Consider the following 22,321-nt stretch of genomic DNA (forward strand, 5'->3'; position numbering starts at 1 on the left):
TGGCCATTCAAAATATTAGGCCCTGGCAATATCTTTTACACTACCTATAATATACTAGGCTTCGTCCTTTAATGTAAGACTATAGATTGTATCTACAACAGCTTTACTAGCGTATTTCAAGTCAGATCAATGGATGATTCACTTCGCTTCCTTATGTAGGTCTAACGTGAGGTCCAAGTAACAATTCCCTTTGACTCCAGAAACCCCGGGTGGCGATTAGTATGGGAAATCTACCAACTCCTAGGTGACTGGCGATATAGAATATCCTTTCAAAAAGGAAATTCAATAACGACTTTCGTTTCTTCGCGACGGTCGAACCGCGCGTAGTACTCGGGAGCCTCTTCGATTCCGATAACGGCACTCACGATGGAGCCCGGGCGCAGTTTGCCGGTGGTGATGAGATTGAGCATTTGAGTGCCAAGGTCCAGCGGCGATGAGACGCCTCCACGCACTGAGAAATTATTCATGAAAAGTGGCTTGATGTCAATCGTCTGCTCTTGGTTTCCGCTCCCGTAAACTCCGACGACGCCAATACCGCCCTGTGGTGCCACTACCTGTCCAGCCTGGTGTAGCACAATGCTACTGTTTACATTTCCCTGCGCATCTTCGGCCTCGTAACCAACACAGTCGACGACGCGCGTAACGCCAGCCGGCTCGAAGCGGCGTAGAGCCTCCACCGGGTCCTCCAACGCAAAGTTAACCGGAATGGCACCGTGGGCGGCGGCGAGGTCCAGACGGTCTTGCACGTGGTCTACGACGTAGATCTTGGACGCACCGCGCACTCCGGCAGAAAGGATAGCCATTTGCCCTACAGGTCCGGCACCGAAAACTGCAACCGTATCTCCGGGTTCCTGACCGGCAAAGTCAAGCGCTGCCCAGCCCGTTGCAAGGATGTCGGACATGAAGAGATAGTCATGAATGGTGGATGTATTTGTGCTAGCGTTGATGGGCACAGGCATAAGAGAGTCATCCGCATACGGGATGCGCGCATACTCGGCTGCAGAGCGGAGGAGAGACTATATTAATATGTGCCGTAGTGGAGCAAAGATCACCGGATTAGACAAACTAACCTTGCATACCCGTAGATGACGCCGCGGGCGCATCAATCAGGGGTCCATATTGGTAGTGACCATTGTCAAACGCGAAGGGAATGACGACCCAATCGCCAGCCTTTAGTACCTCAACGGAGTCTCCAACTTCTTCTATGTAGCCAATGGCCTCGTGGCCGATCTGCTGGGGGTTCTCTGGCGAAGCTGAATTCTGGTGGTATCTGTGTAGGTCGCTACCACAAATGGCAGTTGCCGCGATGCGAACAACGGCATCGGTTGAATTTATGATGGTCGGCTTGGGCACATCAATGATGGTGATGTTGAACGCGCCAGCCAGGGCAACTGCACGCATGACAGACTGCATAGTCGTATATATCGAATTCTAACCGGGCTCTACAATGGTGGCACAAAGAAATTTTGTCCAAAAATGTTCTATACAACGTGGTACCGACTAATTTATCTATACACGCACTGATGTCGTTAAAGTCTGAAGGGTCAAGCGATTAGCGAATTTCCAGACGCGTCATGCCGAGCCACGAAATTCGTATTTCCATTAATCGTATTTACATGAGCGCCATACGCTAATGCAAGCTGCTTACAACGTCCCTGCATTTTCCTGTGGAAAAGTCCTGCTGCTAACTGTGAAGCTTTCACAGTGAAACCCAGTCCATTGTACGATTTCATCCAATTCTTATAGTACAGTGGTATGGTGTTTACTGAGTGAGAACGTCGTTATAGCTAGATAAAGGAATTTAGTACATTTGGGTGAGCGGTGCTCAAGGCTGCTAGGAGTCTCTCAGGGTCAACACAGCTAGGCTATTAATCAGCGGGTCTATGGTCTTGATGGCCTTTCTCACAAGATTGTCGATCGCCCCATCATCACACCGCAATTGTTTCGGCCGGTGGGACTAAAGCAAATACGTCAGGGATATGGGAAATCACGGTAGATATGAGTTTAGCGATCTGGATTTCTCTCTGTGTTTCTTCGAATCGTTATCACAGATATGACGACAATATTCCGCCTGCAAGAGTAGACAATACTGTTTTCACAACGCAAACACGGCTACGCCTCTGTGGAGAGAGGGTCTGATACCCGTCAGGAGTATTCATGTTGAGCGTAGTGAACGAAAGGGACTATTGGCAGGAGTGATGGCATTCTGCAAGCAAGGGCGTTTGGGACTAGATCCGGGAGACGGAAACAAGGCGATGCCTCAAATTACTTCTGGAATCGTAATGGGTATACCCATAAATTGCATGCCGGAGAGCCTTGTAAATAGGGCCTGATCATTGTGGCTCTGTCACAATCGCTGGGTAGACCTGTATCCCCAGACTTGGTCACACTAGCGAAGTGGAATGAAGCAGATATTGACATGCGGATCACTTGGACGGACTAAGGTACAGACCCGCCATTAGGGCGTCAGCAACCGGATTTAACCCAAACTCCGCAGTCAGACTTAGAGGCGAACACGCCCCCTACCCATCTTCACTTCTGGTATCCTTGTCTATTCAGGTGTATAAGGCTATGGTGAGCTGGGCTCCTGAGTGCCGCCGCTGTAGCTCTTAACGAAAGTCTGGAGATTACTGAATATCGATAGACTTAAGTCGGGGCCAAAGGACCAGTGGCCAGTCCACTCTGCAGAATCAGATTTGAGAGATACTACCTCGAACCTTGTAGTCCGATCTAGGCGAGCCGCTAATAGCCTTCCAGATACCCGATGGTGCCGATTCTTCAAAACTTATCTTCGAGTCATACCGATTCAGACAGGTTGTAATATCCAAGAAATCAATTGCTTTGCAGCTTGAGCCACCGAGCCACCTAACGTCGACTATCCAAGAATCGTAGAGGCTGTGTAAAGTGGAACCAGGGACGAGTGAGCAGTTGGAACAGCTCAGAGATAAGCTAGTCCCAAAACGAGTCAGATACTTAGTTGAGTCCTAGTGATATTTGTATGAAGGGGTTGCGTAGGCCTTCACAGTTACTGGAACATCGACTGTCATGCAAGCCTGGGGGCAAAATTACTTTGCAAAGAGACCAGACCACGTAATCTTTTGGTCAATAAGCTTTCAGAAAATGGCCGGTAATAGACGAGTTTGATGCCCAGACCTACATATGTTGGCCTAGAATGGACTTCACTCTGTAACTCTGGTGGGGTTTCATTGCATCATCAAACATCGCTAGAAGACTTTGGTCGATTGTGAAAGGGTGTCGAAAAGAGGCAATTTCATCACAACACTGGAGGCAGCCGCTAAAGATCACTGTAAGAGTATTCTATTGGATATTTCGGGTGCCAGAGAGTGGAGATATTGATTACGCGCTAATGGTGGGTCTTCTGCCCGTCTTCTAACAGACTACGGACTATCTGCTTGGAATATAATTGGATTGATAAAAAAGAATAGCTCCCCAAGTCATTCATAGTCATTACCTTACACATCCTCATTTTGCGTTGTTTTCGCAACGGGCACGTTTTAACCAAGCCGCTAAACCCGGCATTGCGATTGATCAACTGCCACAAATCAATGGGGTCTTCATTTTCTCCGGATTTAAGGGGCCTAATGGTGTCTACGGCTGAAGGTGTTTTACATCCACTTATCTCCAGTATCTTTCAGAGGCCAAGCCGCCACCCACTTATAGCCTCAGCCAAAGCACCTTCTACCTAACAAACCCCCGTCGTCTGGCTCATTTCCTCTCATCTGAGGCATCAGCCCAGTATTCACGAATGTTCAGCATCATCGTGAAAGCCCCGGAAGAACGGATTGAAAGTATCGGTGGTAACTGTCCGATTCAATATGAAGAGAAGGACAGGAAGGAGTGGCGCAGGCGCCAAAACCGTCTGAATCAAGAAACATGGCGTAAGTCTCAATCGCAATGCATATGGGTATCCACATTCTTAAAATAAGCCGACGATATTTACGTGACGTCTTCTGCATCAGGCGAACGGCAGCAGATAAAGAACGAAGCTGCTCTTCTGGCAGAGAAACGCGCCTTGCAGCAGCACGAAGCCCAAGTAGTAGCGGGTCTGGGACTGGCCCCAATCAACCGATGCAGACTCAGCAGCCCTATCTACCTCCCGACCTTACACGATTACTATCCATGCTTTCGACCGATGAGGCCTCGAAGCTCTCGGGACTAATGGCGTCAAATCGTTCCAGTTGTGTGCTACCCCATCCTCATCTCTACCGGCTATTAGCCGTCTTCGAGGCGGGGGCCATATCAGAGCTATGCCGGCTCCCCCAGGTCGATCACCTTCTCACATTGGCCAAGTTGAATGTATTTCGTGCGTTTGTACGTAATATCGCGGGGCTGGGATACAGTCAGGAGTGGATGACGGACGATGCTCTCTCGCGCTTTGGTATCAGTGGGCCCTCTCCCCCGCGGGCCCAATCTACTCTTCACCCTGCGCCCAACAAAACTGCAAGACAGCCAGCCTCATCATCCTTGATTAGACTTCTTTCCCTTCGCGTACTTAAGAGACAATCTCATTCGGAATGAGAATGACATGGATGATTCCCAGTTCTGCCGCGATCTCATGGGCTTCTGGACAATGCCCGGGGAGAGAAGCGCCTGAAAAGGAGGGGCCATCTTTAACGTACCCACCGCAGTAATGGTGTAGATTAGTTCAGCTTCGTGGTCCAAAAGTAGCATTTCTAGCACGTTTGGCCTGATATTGGAAATATGACTGACCTGGGTGTAATCAGAAACTGTTGGGTTACGACGCAAGTGTGTGCTTCTGGACTCTGTAATATAAACTTACAAACCATCTTTGGCTATCTCCACCGTTGGTCACCGGAGATGCTGGTAACCCCGTGTAAGGTCACGACTCGTTATCTCTGTCCATGCTTAGAGTAGTCCCAGTAGTAGGACATCGTAGCCCCGCATGATGGTTAGACCCACTACAAGCGCGTAATCAATGACAGAGCGGGATGAGTTCAACATTAGCACCCAAGTATAAAGTGTTCAGACTAGCACACTGGCGCCGTTCATCTGTTCATACTCCTAAGCTCTATCTATGTACACATAGAGATAAACGTTGCTAGTTGCATCATTAATTCGAGGCACCATCTACATCCGCCCACAATGAAAGTCATTTTTGGAGCTATGAATATTGGCGAACCCGGTAAAGCGCTCCAGTCCCCCTCGCCAATCCAGTTGAATCATCCCGTCAATGCACTAACCAGCACAATTTATTTGATGTACAGGCGACGGCCGCACCAGGGTCCACGACATCGAGCAAGCTCGTCGGATGGTTGACCTCTTCAGAAGTTATGGCCATAAAGACATAGATACAGCTCGAATCTACGGGAACGGATCATCGGAAGAATTTCTAGGCCAGATGGGACTATCTTCACTCGCGTTGGATACCAAGCTATTCCCATCAGCCGCCAACCCGTCCATGGCCTCAGCGACAACTGCTTACCACCACTCTCCCCGCGACCTTCGGATCGGGCTGATGGAAAGCCTTAAAGCACTCAGAGTCTCTAAGATCCACATCTGGTATCTGCACAGCCCTGACCGAACCGTCCCTTTTGAAGAGACCCTGAGGGAAGTGAATAAGTTGCACCAAGAGGGACACTTCGACAAGCTGGGCATCAGTAACTACCAGTCATGGGAGGTGGCTATGATCTGTGACATCTGCGACCACAACGGCTGGGTTAAGCCGAGTGTATGTCAGGGCATATACAATGCGTTCCATCGGGCGGTCGAGCCAGAACTCCTGCGGTGCCTACGACATCATGGCATAGCATTCTACTGCTTTAACCCCTTGGCTGCAGGCATGTTAACTGCTCGATACTCCCGCGACAAGCCGGGTGCGGTTTCTGGGGGCCGGTTCGACCCCGTGTCGGCATCAGGAAACCACACGCGTCGGCGCTACTACCATGATGTGTACTTTGATGCCTTGGAGGTCCTGAGACCTTTGGCCAAGCAGCACGGGCTTTCGGAAGTGGAGTGTGCCCTTCGGTGGTTGTCACACCACTCAGAGCTCAAAGAGGAATACGGTGATGGGGTTGTTATTGGGTCGAGCAGTGTGGAGCAGCTGGATGAGAATCTCAAGGCTCTGGCTGGGGGGCCACTTCCGCAGGAGATCGTCGATGCCTTAGACAAAGGCTACGAGACTATCCGCGGCAATCAACTTATCTACTGGCATTGATTTCGAAGCTGTCTTTTCAATTTGATAGAGGCGCAAATTGAGTTTGGTAAAAGGCAGAAACCCATGTATATCTACCTATAGATTGTGTAATTTTTCCTGGCGACTAAAGACGGAAACTGAACGTCTTCATCCCCATCCTCTTCTTCTACATTTTCCCAGTGTCGCCAGACCTGAAGCTGAGTATATTAAGCAAGTGATTGGAGGTACGTTTTTGCACATTCACACCATTAAGCGTAACGCTTCGCGCCCTGGCCTTTCTGGGTTATAAGCTGTAACTCAGTCGATATACTCAGAAACGTGGTTGAAGAAGGCACACCATGGGTTGAACATATCGGCTATCAACGCATGGAATAGTGATATTGAAAGTCAGATTCATCCTAATTTCGCCTTCTCGCCGGACGGACGCACGGTCGCGCCAGCTTCCTATGATGAGTCAATCCGGTTTTGGGACACGGCCACAGGTACACAGAGAGAGAACCATCGATCTAATTTATCAGTGACAGCCCTCTCATGTTCGGTTGATGGCTACCGTCTACACTCCAAACATGGCTCAGTCTCCTTGAACAATAGAGCCTCCGAGTTTTCTGGCAACGAAATATTCATGCATGAGAAATGGATCAGTCGCAACAGGCAGAACTCGATTTGGCTTCCACTGCAGTATCGGGCGACATGTGTGTGCATCAGCGACAATACGGTGGTCCTTGGTCATACATCTGGAGCTTAGATAGTTCTCTGGCTAGCGCTAACAATATTGTAAATGCTACAGTTATTGTCGGTTGCCTTGTGCCCATCTTGCTAGTTCGTATTGGCATTTTTTTTTATCTTTATATAAAACGGGGGCTTGAAAAACGTGTCTAATTTATTGTGCAGCGGAGAGAAGTAAAGCAAGCAATCTACAGCATATATTTTCAGCTTCGAAATTTCTCATTGGTCCACGGTTCTGGGTTTAATTAGACAAGAACTGACGCCTGATGTTATTTACTATTTTAACTATCCCACTAATATATAGTCTGTTGCGATACCTAAATTTCTAATTGATTTAAAAACGCTGGTATGCCCAGATTCGTAGATTATTTGTATAGTTGATCGGGTTCCCCGAAAATCTCGCCCCGAGCCCGACCCGATAGCAACGCTAAAAGTAATTTATTAAATTACTACAATTCTATTATTAAGTATTTAAACAGGTTATATATAGTATTTTGTATACTTTACTAAAGTTATATTAAGTATCGAATAGTTAAGACCGTGTGGGCCAAGAAAGGGATGATCTCTGATGGGGAGTATCCTCTAGCCGTGATGTCATAGCTCTGCAGTTCAGCCCTAGTTTCAAGCCGGAGAATCTTCGGGTGTGTCTCGGGCTTGCAACCTATGTGTACATAATTCATGTCAGAGAGATATTGAAGGTTGATGCCGGGTCGTCAAATCGCCTTTTATGAGGCCATTGTTGAACGTCTTAAAATGATATGTCATTTTGGACACTTAATTCAACGGTGACCGTCCTTCTAAGAAGACTTTGGTCCCTTGATGCCAAATGGCGGTCACGCTTCCTGCGGGTACCTGGTGAGCCGTGACTTAGATGTACCCTACCCCTCTTTTATGTTCAACAGCAGCACAAGCAACTACTACTCACTAAAATCACGGCGGTAATATATCATCCTTCTGACTCATAATATTCCTGAATCACATTATGAGGCCAATGGCAACATAATTGTCGGCAGGTCAAGGTGGCATTGATGCCGCGTATATCCAAAACGGATCCATGGATGGCTGTTGTGGATCCCATACACAAAATTACCCCACACCGCCCCTGAGTTCAGCTGAGGACCTCATCCACCCAAGAATTGTGTATCCATCGAATGAATCTTTTGCATTCTGTAGTCAATTACGGAATAAAGCTACGGTTTACTTCCCTCGCCGTACGGTTGTTCTACAGGTCATCAGATTTGAAGTAATTTGTTCTTTAATTCATTGAGATCATATCAAGAGAGAATGTCTAACGAAACCCTCTTACTCGTAGTGGGGGCGGATAGCCTCTTCAGCGTGCTTCTTAGCCTCGTGCTGGGCCTTGAGCTTGTCAATCTGGTCGAGACCCTTGGTCTCGAAGAGACCGGTAAGGGCGGCGGCAGCGAAGCCACCGATGATCTCCTTGGCCTGGGCATGCTCAACGACCTTGCCTGTATGAAATTAGATTATGATGAGGTCTTTGGGATGAGGACATCATACCGTTCTTGGCCTGGTAATCGTTGAACATCTTGATGGCCTCGTAGCCAGCAGCTCCACCAATGAGGTCGTGGGTGAGATGGTTCTCGTGGCCCTGGGACTCCTGGACCTGATTGTAGGCGTTCTCGTGGAACTCGGCTGGTCACGTCAGTACTTATTGGTTAGACAGGGTGAAAAAATGGCAAAGACATACCGAAAGGAATGTTGACCATTTTGAATGATGTGGTTTGAGTTGAAGGATGTAGAGAGAGGTAGAGTGTTTGTTTGTGTCTGCAACACCGAATCAGGGGAGATATTTATATTCTTTTCGCAGTCCCGTGTTGCCCCTCCCGGTCAGGGGCTGAGCTGAGCTGATGGTCTCTTCTGCTGTTGCCATTATGCAATTAGTCGACACGTGTACTCGAGATGATAGGCTAAGCTTTGGTGAAAGCCGAAGTCGCGATGGCGGGTCGGTGGGGGGGGCTGTGGCGCTGTGAAACGGTGTTTGGTTACTATCGGGGGAGCTTAAGCCCCATTAGTCGGCGCCATGATGCTTAGGGGAAGCTTAGGGGAGGCTTCAGGGAGGGGGCATCGAGATAGGGTGGGAAAAGATCGTGTTGATCTCTGTCTAGCGGCTCGCTTAGAGATCGAAAGTGGACCCATCAGCACCACTTGTGGCAAAGGTGGTCCTATTATATTTTGTATACGACTGGCAAAATTCGTAAAAGGATACGATATACATATACAAAACACACCGACAAGGATCAACGCAATCTTCTCACACCTTACCATACTCGATGAGACGAGGGGCAGCTGAGTGATGGGAGGTTTTGCTAGATCGTGTTAAATCAATGTGGATGTAGGTTCCGGGTTCCACGATTCGGGTCCGAGATTGTTGATGTTGCCTAGTTAGGACTAGAGCTGTTGTTTCTTCCAAAACAATTTCTCCCCACAACAATCCTATTGATACGGCGTAGATTAAAGTAACTCAACCTAGGAAGAGGGATTCCAGTAGCTCCCCCTTTCAACAGATGTGGATACTTGTTGTTTTGGAAGCACAAAGTCCTCCATAGAACAATCCCCCGATACAAGATGTCATGTGATTGAGGACGCATGGTCAGGGATAAATGCAGTGATAAACTGTGTTTTAACTGACACTCTGCATGATGCATTAAGATGCATATATATCCTTATTACGACGAAGGTATATTTGGTTGTGTGTATAACTCATATTCACTGAATGGGAGAGGTTGTTGAGTGCAGTTTTCTTCTTCCCGGTTAGTATCGACAGTGAAATTTTGAGAGGTTCGGATACCCATATCCAGCTTCACATGGCCCCTAAGATAGAAAAAGTATGGAAACAACGAGGAAATGAGGGGTGGTTGAATGAGGCTGTGCGCATGCTACGTCATTGTGGCTGTACAGTTTGTGGCTATGCAACCCACTTGATAGCTAGGCTAGATTTAGCCGCCTCGTTTTTGAGTCATGGATATGTTGGTATATGTTTGTATATAGATGTGTCCAGCGCTACTGGCGATAGTGTATGTATATACAGGCCACGTAGCTAGCTGTTGAAGAGTTTTCTCGCTCCTCAATCAGCTTTTTCTCAATCACACCCATTGGTTCTGTATAGTCATACAAAAAATATATTCCGGATCCCATCATGGCGTATCGGGAATAAACTCGGCGGAAACTTGCCGTAATGAAAGGGAAAATGGAGGTGAGACAATCATAATACTACTATATTCCACGATGTCCCATACGTAAGGTTGTAGATTGGATTAATCATTCCCTGTCTGTCAAGTTGCATTATGACGGTTCATCAGATAAGACATGGTAAGATAGTCACTCTTCTTTTACATACAATAGCTGCATCTGAGACTGGGACATACAATTCAATGCTCTAGCTTCAGACCACTCAAATGGGTCAAAGAGGATCCGTTCACGTAATTATTACTATTATCACTTTAACTGTAGCAAAGTCACCTCCTACGAGTAGTCGCCCTACCCTAAGTCAGTGGGATATAATAATTTCTGACCGCGTCGCAGCCAACATCCTTATCACTGTTCAAAATCTAGATCAACATCAAGACTAAATACGATTCATGGTAGAGAAAGGCTAGCCCATAACGGGCTAATTCTGCGAGATTTAATACCCTACATGCATGACTACGCGCCTCATTTGTCACGTAGAGTCAGAGATGGTCGGTCTCCCGTTCCCTGAAGATGTTGTCAGAATATGCACGACATCCCTTGTCAGTGTATTTGATAATAAGATACGGGTGGCCCACTTCTCGGTGCAGGAGATCCTTATTGTCAAGAAAGGGAGAGTCACCATCACAAATGCCAATTTACGGTGACTGAGGGACACAGACGTCGCTGAAAAGACGGTAGATTCTCTTCTTGCCCAGACTGAAGTTCTGACTGGGGTAGATGCGATGAAGCTGCCTGCGTTCCTATACGCAACCAGGTACTGGAACACACACTTGTCTGCCGCAGTGGACATCCATCAATCACGTTTTGGAATACAAGCGAAGATCGACCGCCTCTTTACGGAGTCGAATGTCTACTTTAACTGGGTGCATGGGGCTGACAGCGATGATAAACATCAGGATAGCCATTGGAGTAAAGCGCTCCTAGAGTGCCAGCCACCAATTGAGAGGGCAACTATCTTAGGCTTGGCTGACACAGTCAACACTCTAGTTGCCCAAGGTGCTGACCCCCTACTAACTTGTCAGGGGAAAGAACTCTTCACCCTGGCTGCTTAGAAAGGTTAGCTAGATGTTTTCCAGTTGCTGCTGAGCAAAAGGCTACCCCTGGACCAAGAGACTGACCTGTCTATATTACAACTAATGGACCATCGCAAGGCTGGCAAGGCCAAATTGACCAAGATCTTAGAGACCTTATGGGAGCAAGATTTCCTTCGTGAAGAACGACAGATTCGAGTAACACGCTCAGTCAATCTGTGCTGAAATTCTCGATGGGAAACTCAATGTCGGGGGTCGAGATAATGTCTGTATTCCCGGATATGCGGCCACAGATATCTGTACGACATTGCCTTGATGTCGTTGCTCCTTGAACGGCAGTCAGGGTCATTTCTTGAAGAGCTTTGGAAAGCGACTTGGGCGGACGTTGATTTTGACCTTTCGGCAAGACTTGATGTATTTGCTGCCTTCCTAAAAAAGGCAGGGTCAGAGATTACCGAGGCTATAATACAGGATTATCCCTATGACCCAGAAGGCCCCAACAACTCCGCCCGTGACGCAGTCGTTGAGTTGTTTTGTGGGATAGATGACGACGGAGACACCTTTCAACTGACCTCCCGGCGACAGAGCAGATGGCAGAGATCATCGTGGAACGATGCGGAAAGAGTGCCATTGAGACATCCTTAGAGTGCAGGAAGGTCATTGTCATGGAATCTTTGATTAAGGTGACCGAGAGAAATCGTACTGTGGATGAGAAGGAGGTGATTGAATGTTTGAAGCAAAGGAGAGGCTAGACTCTCATGTCATTACGAAGAAATAGAATCGTTATGCAGTCATTCAAAGGCGCAGTCCTAATTACCAAACTTCGTACATACAAAGATGAGCAAATCAAAACTCTGGTTAGCTATCTGGTATGGACATGGGAAACATAGTCGGAAATTAACCACATAGATGCAAGGAAACAGATCAAACGGACAGACAAGCTACTATATCACCGAGAGAGCTGGACACGCGCCAACAGCCAGTGCGAAGTAAATGTACAACGAACGACCATTCCAACCGATGAGCAAAACAGAGATCTATTTGACACATAGGTGACGAGTAGCTTAACCCGATCCCCCGGGTCACTGAGCGGGGCTCGAGCAGAAATATGACGATTGGATGAAAGACTAGTCAAATATTTCACTGTCTTCGTGTCCGTTTAGGCTCGTATCATCGTCATTGATCTGTAGCCTGGAGAACTCTTCAGCTATGAGTGTGGTCTTTGTGCTCCATTTGAAGACCGAATGACTTTTGGAAAGCTGTCGTCCTTGACAAATGTAGCCCGCAGGGGTATGCCCAAACTCCCGACCCTTTCTAGTGACGGCCAACCACTCTTGCAAAAATCCGAGAGAGTTATCTGCAAACGCACCGCGTTCAGCCATTGCAGGATTGTCTGATATTCCTGCATCAGTAGCGGAAGTACTAGCTATACTTAGGTACTGCAGCGTCTCTCTGTACTCCTCAAAATCGAGGTAGAGACGCCCAGATAAGATCCCGAGTTCTATTCTCAAGGATGTTGGGAATCGATTGTCGCCCTTCAGCGGTGGGACTGCGTAGAAATCTAATTGATTGAATAGCGTCATTTTCCTAGTGAATGGTGCGGCGTAGACGAGAAGATGCGTTGCCGGCGTCTTCTGCATTCTCAATGTTGGGATAAGGCATTCCGCTTCCTCCGGTATAACAACAAGAGCTGTGTTTGTAATGGGGCTCCACAAGATCCAGTGGATGGGACGCTGGATATAATTTAGTGAGATGCTTGTACTGATGTCAAGTCCAGCACTTACAAGGAAGTCATCTAACCAGTCACCATGTCTCGCACTAACGATAGTCCTGGTGAATTCGGTGGAAACGTATAGTTTCGATTTTCCCACACCGCGGACTCCGTGTTTCCTTCCTAATGCTGTTCGTTGTAGTGCAGCAAAAGCTGGCTCATACCCACTGGTGCCTCGAAGTTCTCCAGTGGTGGCAAAGTTGAGCACCGCTGGTTGGAGTCCGGGAAATTCCAGCGGCTGGAAGAAGACAGGATGTTGGGCTTCCCGAACCTCCTCGACCTGTGCCTCAAGTTCACGTTCCTGCTCGACCTCTGTAAATTCTAGGAGTGCAGACACCCCACTAGTATCAAGGTCAAGACGCTGCTGGTCCAGTTCACTGAGGAACTCTTGGATAATATTTGGCCTTTGTACGTCAGACCGTACCACCCGATCTACACTTTTCGGCATATACAATTGTTTTAGTGTCTGCTGCTCCTGATGTATTATCTCAACTAGGAAAGCTTGTTGGTGGCGCCGGTCCGAAAGAATGTTTTTGTATGTTGAAGCAGCTTGGAGCCGACGGCAGAAGTCGTATCCCTGGGTGAGATATAATCTTTGTAGGTTTTCATTACTGCAGCAGCTTTGCTCAAGGAGCCAAGCTACGACATCTGCCGAGTCTAGTTTGTTGGTGCATGTTTTCTGTCCAACATCTAGGATACTTTGATGAACGTCTGGCGAGGCAATGAACACCACAGATTGTGACTTCCCTAGTTGACGGAGCCTCATTGCAGCTGGTCATGAGTTAGACTCGCGAGCTTATTCAAAGAGACAAGAGCGGAGGGATAATCACCTTGAACCGTTTGGTCCTTAGTTTGACCGAGACTCAGTGTCAGTGCTCCTTTCGCTAATGGGGGAAACTTCAAATCGGTGCCGCGCGTATGGGCTTCATCTAAATACACCAAGCAGCCATCTAAGTTACCCGCAAATGGTGACGCTAATAAGGGGACCTCTTTGTTGTTGCGGTCTACAACCCAAGGCTTACTACCTGAATCAAAATAAACCGCTGCTGGAGCACGATGATCAATTTCCATCCATTTCCGCACAAAGCTTTTGTTGTCCAGCTCCAGAATGTGTGCTCCGGCATCTATAAGGATACGGATGCGCATCTCGTGGAGCATCTTGATGAATTGGAGTTCAGATAAGCGTTTACCGTCTGAGTGTGTGGCAGGCACATATAGTCGATTCCGCGGCTGCAGCAGGTATGTTAAAACCTCTGCATTTGTGTGAAATAGCTCTGGCAGATCATTCTGTCGGATCGTCAGGGGAAGAAGCCCCCGGTTGTCATTCGTGCCACTGAATCCAGTGGTCAATGTGCCTGACATGGATTCCTGGCATAGCGTCGAATTTCTCTCGGTAGTAAATAGTGGGATATCCCATCCGGACATTTGCAGTCTTTGTGAAAACTGCCTTGCATGAATTGGAAACACCATATGATCCAAAAAGTAGTTGATGACAGTCACAGAGTAACGTACATGGTTCCAGACCTCGCGAAGCTGGCCTTCGTCGTCAATACTAATCAAGTTCCAGTGCTGTAGAGGCTCTGGTAAGGTTTTTACATCATGGGTCAAGCGGTCATATTCGCTGGATGGATCATCGGAGTCAGAGAGCTGTTGCAGAGACTGGCGTAGCTGCTCGATCGTAACACCACTATAATAGAATGACAGGCATGTGAGCACTATTGCGACATCAGGGTGGCCCCATTCAGCTTGTTCGGAAGGGACCCCTTTAGCATGGAATGGGACCGCGACAGGATCCCTCTTGGGATCCAAGCCATATTGAACATTCCATCTCTTTTTTAGGCACTGCAGAAGGATATCATGGCCGAGTAGCCCGCGAAGAAGAAACATTTTGTCAATAGCCACCGGGTCAACAAATGCCTCCATCGCAGCTGTAACCACGGACTGGTCAACTGCACTGTTAGCAATAAAACTCCGAACAGCTTGTTGACAACCCACAGCTGGTGTGGGAAGGATTGATGTTCGACCTGAACACAGATCGTCGGCCAGCCTCTGGTTGATGAAGAATTCCACATCCGGTCGGAATATATGAATCAACGGAAAACCATCATTGGCACGATTTACCAGCTCAACGCTTGAGGGGAATTCCTTTTGGGCGTCCTGTAAATACTCCTTCACTAGGTTCAATAAAGCATGAGCAATCTTCCATCGATAAGGCTGACCGTCTAGCGGTAGCTGGGTTCCGCTTGGATAAACCAGCTGCGTCTTAACAGCCAACGAGAAATCCGATTCGTCTACAACATCACGACAAACCCTTGTGAGCCAGTCTTTTATAGATATCATATGTCTGGCCGACTTTAGGCGCGAGTCAGAGAGACACTGAATCCCACAAAGCTTGAAAGAAAGCAAGTGTTCCGGCGTGGTAAGAACAATGCCACATTTACGCAATGACTCCATATGTAGAGCTTTGTAGTCTTGAACAAATTCAACCTGTGTTGGTGATTTCCGAGAGAAGGGAATATGGTAGACTTCGCGGCCAACGAGGCCTCCTAGGCGTGATTGAATCGTTTGTGCAGTCTGTAACAACAGAGCCTTGGGTACAATCAAGCGTGCAAGGTTATGGCCATTGGCCAGAACACATGCCACCATGGGCATAATTACTGACGTCTTTCCTATTATTAACGTAAGCATGTATATTTTGAAAGTCATTCCACACCTTCTGTGGAAGCCTACCTTGACCCATGTTCAATTGAAGCACGGAATTGGATTTAGACTCGGGAAGTATTGTTGCTCGCGCAACGGCTACTTGAACCTTTCGGATAAGCATGTTTGCTTCGATCTCCATTAGCAGCCAATCGGGGAATTCACTGGGCTCCCAGTTTTCATGCCCACGATTGTTATACTCGTCTTGCAGACGCTGTACATCGTTCTTGAGGCTAGCATCTTGGATTCGTAAAAGCCGTTGCAAATGAGTTATTGACAGGCCGTAGCTTAAGAGAGCATCCTTCATTCCTGGACCAAAGTGACACTTGTTTGTCGATCTAAGCTGTTCAAGCACGATTACCGGGGTAGTGCAGGGCCATAATTGGCCTGCATGGAGCCATTTATACCGCGCATCGTTGGCGATAAAGAGGGTACATATTTCCGCAAGCTGGTCTGTCAATTGACCTTGGGCTTCTAAAATGATAGCCGGAAGATTAGCGGGAGTGGGAATTACTTCTACCATGTCATGCTCTGTGGATTGTCGTTGAAACGCCGTTAAACTATCTTTCATATCCCTCGCGTATGCGTTTCGTACAGCAGATCTCGAAGAACCCAACTTTGTCAGTATGCTTGAAAGCTCCTCAGCCTCATGTGAGTCTCTTGTTTTTTGTGGTGCTGTGTCATTCGATGCATGCTCAGTGTAATCAATCGCTGGCTGCACAAATTGTTCTCGTCTTGGCAAGGTAGGCCATGGAGAAGATTTCAGTGGATATAATATCGGGCCATTCTTTGAAAGAAGGCTAGATACTGTGGGAATCTCCAGACCCCGGGACGGAGCGGAATATCGTAGACGACGTGGCGAAGGCATGTTCGAGGCGACCGGATTGGATCTTCTCTGATATTGGTTGAGAACCCTTTGGATCGCCAGAAGATTCTGTGACAATTCAAAATTCTCGAAGAGTCGCAGCCACTCTGTTCGGACCATGTCAACGGCCTTATTGACGTCAATATGGGTTGCGGTTAGCGTGACGTTGGAGGGTCGTCGACACGGCCACTGCCGTAGGAGCTTATTTGCGAGTGCATAGCACTCATTACTACAGAAGCTTTCAGATTCGGTTGAAGAATTGTATGGCCTGCCAAGATTTGCACCATCCCTAAGTATCTCAGGATACCGGCCTATTGATGCTTTGAGAGATTCTTGTGTAGGCTTTTCGTCTAATCGAAATCTAGAATACCCAGTATGGAGTGGGAGGTCGAGGTCTTTAGCATCCTTCAAGATGCAGATCGCAGCCAGACTTCGAAGAAGGCTCATGTTTGCATTGTCCGCGAATGCCAGGGTACCCAACGTGAACATAGACTCCATGTGTAGACCATTGGAGTCGCGGCACAGCATGAACAGTCTTCCCCATTCTTCGCCGATGTCTAGATCAAGGAGGTCGCTGAGCTGAGGACTCTGAAACCTCGCAATATACCCTTTAATGTACGGAATTCCATCAAGAAGTTGGGCCAGGTTTGTAGTGGTGCAAATATGCGAGGGACTAGTGTGAAGGAGATTAATAATTTCGAATACATTGCCTGTGGCACTGTTCCGTTCCAGTTTGTCTCGGCTGTCATACGATGCATCGCCAGAGCCTATCGAGGCGAATGTTGGTCTTGGAAAGGCGTCCGGTCGTTCGAATCGATGACGTCGAATGTAGCTCCTCTCTCTTAAAGAGGCGGCACCACCTGGTTCCAGTTCCAACCGATGGATATCGTGCGATGTAAACATAGAGAGCCTCTCCGCCTTTGCCAGAATATTCTCAATGGCAGGTCGGTATTGATCGTGTTGAATGGTCGTCGTCAGGTTTTCGTCCCAGGTGACGTCTTGCTGTCGTTTCAAATGCGAAGGATAGTACTTCCTCACTGGTGTAAGTCTCGCAATGGTTTGAAGGGGTACACACTGAGCAGGGCCCAGAAGAGTCCAAGGCTGGCTTTGCGCAGATGCTAAGCACGACAAAGCCTCCTCGGTGCCGGTACGTCCTGTGAGGGCATCGGGCAGAGCGAAAGAAGTAAAAGCATGTAGTTGCGATTTTGTAAATACTAGGAGTGGCTCTGGCGGACATTCCAGCCGCCCCAGTGTGTTATCGATCAAGTATCGCCCATATCGACCGTCATTAACGACCCTAACCAGTACGTGAGGATCGTGGCGGCGGTACTGTATTGAACCAATTGGCACGACAATACTCCGACGTTGATGATTCTCATCGTCACGAAGAACAATCTTGCTTTCCAAGCCATACCATGTTCCCGCATCCTGGTTTGGATCTACCTCCGAGCGTAGCTGTCTGCAGAGTAAATTGCCATTCCCATTAACGGTAAAGTCTAAATCCATTCGTCTCAACTCGACGCTAAGGTTGTTTTTGACTGGCTGAAAAGCAACCAGCCTGTCCGCAGCCTCGAAGTGCTCAAATATCCCAGCAATCTGATGAAATAATTTGCTGTGGGGATCGACCAGGAGGCTTTGTCCGCGTGCCGCCTGACGTGTGCTCACGTTAAGCATCCAATTTCTAGGACGTTTATGCCACCACATGTGGGCCCGTCTTCTGAATTCCACCTCACCTGAAGCCAAATCTAGCCAGTGGAAATGTTCGTTCAGGAGCGGAGTCGGTACATCAGGTATAGTGCCGATGCCAAAAATTGTTCTCTCCAAAAATTGAAGGGTGGTGCCTCGGACGCGGGCCCGTATCACAACCTTACCTTCTTGCATTCCGAAATGTATTTGATGTCCGTGCTTGAGCGTGGATAGCACATATGTCATACCTTTCAAGGCGGATGGGAAAACGAGTAGTTGCTGAGTTCCAAATAGCTCTTGGACACTACTTGCGGCCCGTATCTCAGCCGGTAATTTGCCGACGGGTTTTAGGTCTACAAGGAGATGCCCGTCTAAGATATGGTAATGGACTAGCTGTGATCTGGAAGTCTCTGATGCATTCGCGGTTGAGACCATCCACATATCAGATTTCGAGATGAATCTCCAAGGATGATACGTCCTCTGGCGATCTGCGGTTTCAGGCCACACACTGCTGATGGCATGCTGCAGACTTTCTGGATGGGATTGGATCGTGCTCTGGAGCAGCCCGTGCATCGACACAGTCATCTGAATATCACGTATAAGCATTCCTCTGACTGCGGCTGGGAGCTGTTCAGGAGTAAGCGTCATGTTTTCTGAAATTGCCAAGCAAGCGCGGAGAAACATTTCCAAAGCACCCTCATCCTGTAAGTCACCACAATCAGCTGCGAATGTCCTTTTACATAAGAGCCCAGCTAATAATGTATAATTGCCGAGCTGTTGCACAGCATCTGAATTTTCTGCCTGGCCTATCTCCTCACGTATTCGGTGTATCCATCGTAATGTAATTTCCCGTACTCTTCGTAGAAGTCTGCTGCCTTCTGTAGCTGCTTGCGTCGGCCCGAGTGAGCAAAGACGAAGCACAAACGTTATCAATGCCTCCATGCAGAGCGACTCTCGCCAATTATCCGAGATTCCTTGTAATAAACTCTCAATTTGGGTTGCCAGCCGAGCACAAAACGTGGCGTCTTCGAAGACCTCGTGGACCTTTCGCAAACGTCTTCCGCTACCGCTTGGACCGACTTGCATCGCAAGATAGTTGAACAGATGCATAGTTGGCTCGGAGCTGAAATTTATATTTGATGAGCCCAACTCGCGGAGCATTGATAGCCAACGAGAGGCCTTGCCCGCAAGTAAATTCTGATATGCCATGTATTCATGAGCAGTCAGGCTGCCTGGCGAGCTGTTCTGAACACTCATTACTTTGTAGGATGACCGTCCATCTGCATCTGCCGCGAAATCCGAAGCATTTTCGGGTCCCAGTAGGGTGAGAATTGATTGGTGGAGTCCAAATGAATATGCGAAGGTGAACCCCGATGACAAATGCGATGCCCATCTCTCCTCCCTCGTATCATAGTATGATAATTGAAGCCCGAAGGGAAGAAGTACCTGGGCGCTCGTGACCGGGAGTGCTGATCCTTTATAGTGGGAGACAAGGAAAGGTTTCGTCGTGGATGCTAAATGGAACCGTAATTGGTGATGATGGGCGTATGGTCTTAGAGGGTCCCATCGGGACAAAAGCTCCCTCGGCGGAGGTGAGCCTGTCTCCATACGTTCATCTCTCGGTCTTCCAAATTTGGTTATTATCCGCCATGATGTGTCCCGATATGCGGCCAAACAGGGCGGCATGCCAAGCTCGAAAAGGATCGCTCTCCGTTGAAGAATGCCTTGCTTTGAGCTCTCCTCGGGTAGAAAGTCTTCATGGACCGTTATTTGCAGCTTCTTTCGCTGCTTCTTGAGCCTGCAATGGGTACAACCAATGCCAGGTTGACCTTGTTTTCGAGTGCAGATTGCAGTTGTAATCCTCTGGGAAAGGCTTGAGTATTGCTCATTGATTCGGCTCAGTTCCGCCTTCTTCCGTTCCTTTGCCGCAGAAGATGCGGTTGCAATATCACGATCAAGTCGTTGCAGCCGGCCAGCATCTCGGGAATCGCGAACATATCGATCCGCGAAGCAATTGCTCACGAGGTTGGAGAACAACGTCAGGGTTTTGAATTTACACTGCTTCTCACGTTGTTGCAGATATTGCTGTATCTCCTGAAGCCGAACTAGATCATCGTACTTAGAAAGCTGTAAGATGTCTAACACTTCTGGCGGAAAGGGTGGGCGGTATTCCTTGAGTAGTGGGAACTGGTGCACGGCGTATTTATCCATGACCACCCACAACTGGAAGAGAGTCACCATCATAGCACTTTTTTGCTCAATGCAATCGTCGTACGAGTTGGATACCTCGTCAAGGTAACGATCAATTTCTTTCGCAATTATTGCCGTCTTATCATCGTGGTATGTAATTTTGGACAACTGGTATCTATCCTTTAACTGCGTATCCAATCTTTGCAAGGCAGAGTACCGATTTGCAAAATGTGTATATGGAGAATGCACGACATTGTCGACATTTACATTAGCGGTTCGTCGAGGCTCTTTCGCACGGACAGGTTTGGGTCGTGAAAGGAGCTGGCGAAGATGAGGACCACTGTTCGGAAGCTGCAAGTGAAGATCATGCTGATGCGCTCGGTGAGGCAGGGCTGGGATGCGCTTCTGGACAGTGCTCTTGAAGGAAACCCACTTCTCTTCCATTATTCCCGTAGCTCCGTGAATGACAGCCTGAAACCAAGATCCATGACTTTGAAATGAATTTTCGGCCACTCGATATGATGCCCCTCTTAAAGCTTGTCTCTCAACCTCCAGCTTGGCCAGGCGCCGGGATAGCTTTGCGACGAGCAAATGACATGACTCCACGGGCAGTACGTCCATAGCCTCTTGAAGTAATTGAGCGTGGATAGCACAAATAAGAAACTTGTAATACACCCGCCCAATCTCAGGACCATGCAGGGAGTAGAGAAATCTCTGTATACAGACTCGAATAACCAAATACAACGGGTTCCTGCGCCAAGGAACATAAGCGTTCGTCCAGCAGACATCATCCCTTACCCTTTTGCGAAGCTTTGGGACCGACATCTGGGAACCCTGTGCCTCTAGGAGTGTCATGAGCATCTGTGTTATCAAATGCGGTTTGGGGGTGTCGCGGGCTTCTATCAGAGATGCTCCCGCTTTTCGCGCTCTGGCTGCGAATCGCTCAATCCGTTCCTCACTTGCCTGGTCCAGAAATATTGCTAGACGCTCCTGGAAAGATTGTTCTTTGAACCGAGCCATTGGAATGGACACCGCGCCCCCAGGAAAGTCGCATTGTAGGGCATCTTGGCATTCGAGGACACTTTCCGCAGCTGGAGAGGCTTCGAAGGCTTCAAAAACCACTTGTTCCACACCGTCATCCCTATTTGCCACAGTTAAAGAATGCATTGTTAGCTGGAACGAAGATGCATACTGACCCTTTCACCTGCTGGATATAGAGTCCGGAATTCTGCTTTTCTATGTAAAGGATCATCCCCACGTCTTTCTCCATTATCGAAAACGCCTCCATGAGAGCGAAACGGTCTACATGACCATTTTTGTGGACTGCATGGCAGAGGTCTAGCGATACTTTCACTCTATCCCATACGTTCCTGTGGTCACTTTCGGACGCTCCCAGGAGTGTATTTGTTGCGTTCAAGGCATGCTGTGCAATGTGTCTATCAATATTATGCACAGCACTGTCGTGTTCACTGGGGAGTCGGGGAGGCAACACGATGTGATTGAAGATCAATTCTAAACACTTTCTGGGAATTGTCATTCTGACCGGGGAGAATCAGAAAGTGATAGTGTAACGTCGGTGGATGTTGGGGTTCGAATATGACGATTATGAGCAAGCGATAAAATAAAGGAAAAATGAGAGGGAACGAGAAAGACGCGGTTGGATCATGAACACCCCGGCATTCACTTATTTTTAGGCGTCTCTAGGCAACCTAGTGCTCTTTGTCATTATCTCATCATTTGGGCTTAGAGAGTAGCTTAGTCACTGCGACATGACTCGAGAACCACATGTTTTAACCTATATTCTGGGACCATCATGTTGTGATTTCGTGGGTCCAGTAGGCGACCAGTATAGCGTAGCCTTGCAGACGCGACTCGCAAAATTATGTTCAATTTCAGGAAGGCTGCATTATCTTGTCTCAAATTACGCGCCGGCAGGGAATCTACCCCACCAAGTCAAATGTATGGAG

General features: G+C 48.1%; 6 protein-coding genes across 6 annotated transcripts; 3 read left to right on the forward strand and 3 right to left on the reverse strand.

The window, feature by feature from the left end:
- Positions 1-269: 269 nt before the first annotated feature.
- BDV38DRAFT_276769 (GroES-like protein) lies at positions 270-1,413 on the reverse strand (the record flags this gene model as incomplete). Its single annotated transcript, XM_032058313.1, has 2 exons — positions 270-997; positions 1,071-1,413. 2 exons carry the CDS (start codon positions 1,411-1,413, stop codon positions 270-272), a joined length of 1,071 nt encoding a protein of 356 aa, XP_031919746.1.
- Positions 1,414-5,124: 3,711 nt separating this feature from the next.
- BDV38DRAFT_276770 (aldo/keto reductase family protein) lies at positions 5,125-6,196 on the forward strand (the record flags this gene model as incomplete). Its single annotated transcript, XM_032058314.1, has 2 exons — positions 5,125-5,164; positions 5,247-6,196. 2 exons carry the CDS (start codon positions 5,125-5,127, stop codon positions 6,194-6,196), a joined length of 990 nt encoding a protein of 329 aa, XP_031919747.1.
- A 1,904-nt stretch (positions 6,197-8,100) lies between these two features.
- BDV38DRAFT_1829 (DUF3759 domain-containing protein) lies at positions 8,101-8,789 on the reverse strand. Its single transcript, XM_032052113.1, has 3 exons — positions 8,610-8,789; positions 8,420-8,554; positions 8,101-8,370 (listed from the first exon to the last, which is right to left on the reverse strand). The coding sequence occupies exons 1-3, from the start codon at positions 8,626-8,628 to the stop codon at positions 8,204-8,206; spliced, it is 321 nt and encodes a 106-aa protein (XP_031919748.1). The 5' UTR covers positions 8,629-8,789; the 3' UTR covers positions 8,101-8,203.
- A 1,974-nt stretch (positions 8,790-10,763) lies between these two features.
- On the forward strand, positions 10,764-11,249 carry BDV38DRAFT_231927 (uncharacterized protein). The gene has a single exon (XM_032052981.1). It carries the CDS (start codon positions 10,834-10,836, stop codon positions 11,161-11,163), a length of 330 nt encoding a protein of 109 aa, XP_031919749.1. The 5' UTR covers positions 10,764-10,833; the 3' UTR covers positions 11,164-11,249.
- A 22-nt stretch (positions 11,250-11,271) lies between these two features.
- On the forward strand, positions 11,272-11,988 carry BDV38DRAFT_231928 (uncharacterized protein). The gene has a single exon (XM_032052982.1). It carries the CDS (start codon positions 11,458-11,460, stop codon positions 11,785-11,787), a length of 330 nt encoding a protein of 109 aa, XP_031919750.1. The 5' UTR covers positions 11,272-11,457; the 3' UTR covers positions 11,788-11,988.
- Positions 11,989-12,269: 281 nt separating this feature from the next.
- Positions 12,270-21,891, reverse strand: BDV38DRAFT_276772 (uncharacterized protein; the record flags this gene model as incomplete). The annotated part of the gene is made up of 6 exons (XM_032058315.1): positions 12,270-12,875; positions 12,927-13,317; positions 13,366-13,684; positions 13,744-15,582; positions 15,644-21,495; positions 21,551-21,891. The coding sequence occupies 6 exons, from the start codon at positions 21,889-21,891 to the stop codon at positions 12,270-12,272; spliced, it is 9,348 nt and encodes a 3,115-aa protein (XP_031919751.1).
- Positions 21,892-22,321: the final 430 nt, after the last annotated feature.

The sequence above is a fragment of the Aspergillus pseudotamarii genome, assembly GCF_009193445.1.
Source record: "Aspergillus pseudotamarii strain CBS 117625 unplaced genomic scaffold BDV38scaffold_1, whole genome shotgun sequence".
Lineage (NCBI taxonomy): Eukaryota > Fungi > Ascomycota > Eurotiomycetes > Eurotiales > Aspergillaceae > Aspergillus > Aspergillus pseudotamarii.

What these genes read in the sequence shown, in the direction of transcription:
- BDV38DRAFT_1829 (XM_032052113.1), bottom strand. An exon ending in CGATTACCAGGCCAAGAACG is followed by an intron (nt 8,371 to 8,419) that starts GTATGATGTCCT and finishes AATTTCATACAG; the next exon opens with GCAAGGTCGTTGAGCATGCC.
- BDV38DRAFT_231928 (XM_032052982.1), top strand. Translation starts at nt 11,458, where the DNA reads ATGTCGTTGCTCCTTGAACGGCAGTCAGGGTCATTTCTTGAAGAGCTT.
- BDV38DRAFT_231927 (XM_032052981.1), top strand. Translation starts at nt 10,834, where the DNA reads ATGAAGCTGCCTGCGTTCCTATACGCAACCAGGTACTGGAACACACAC.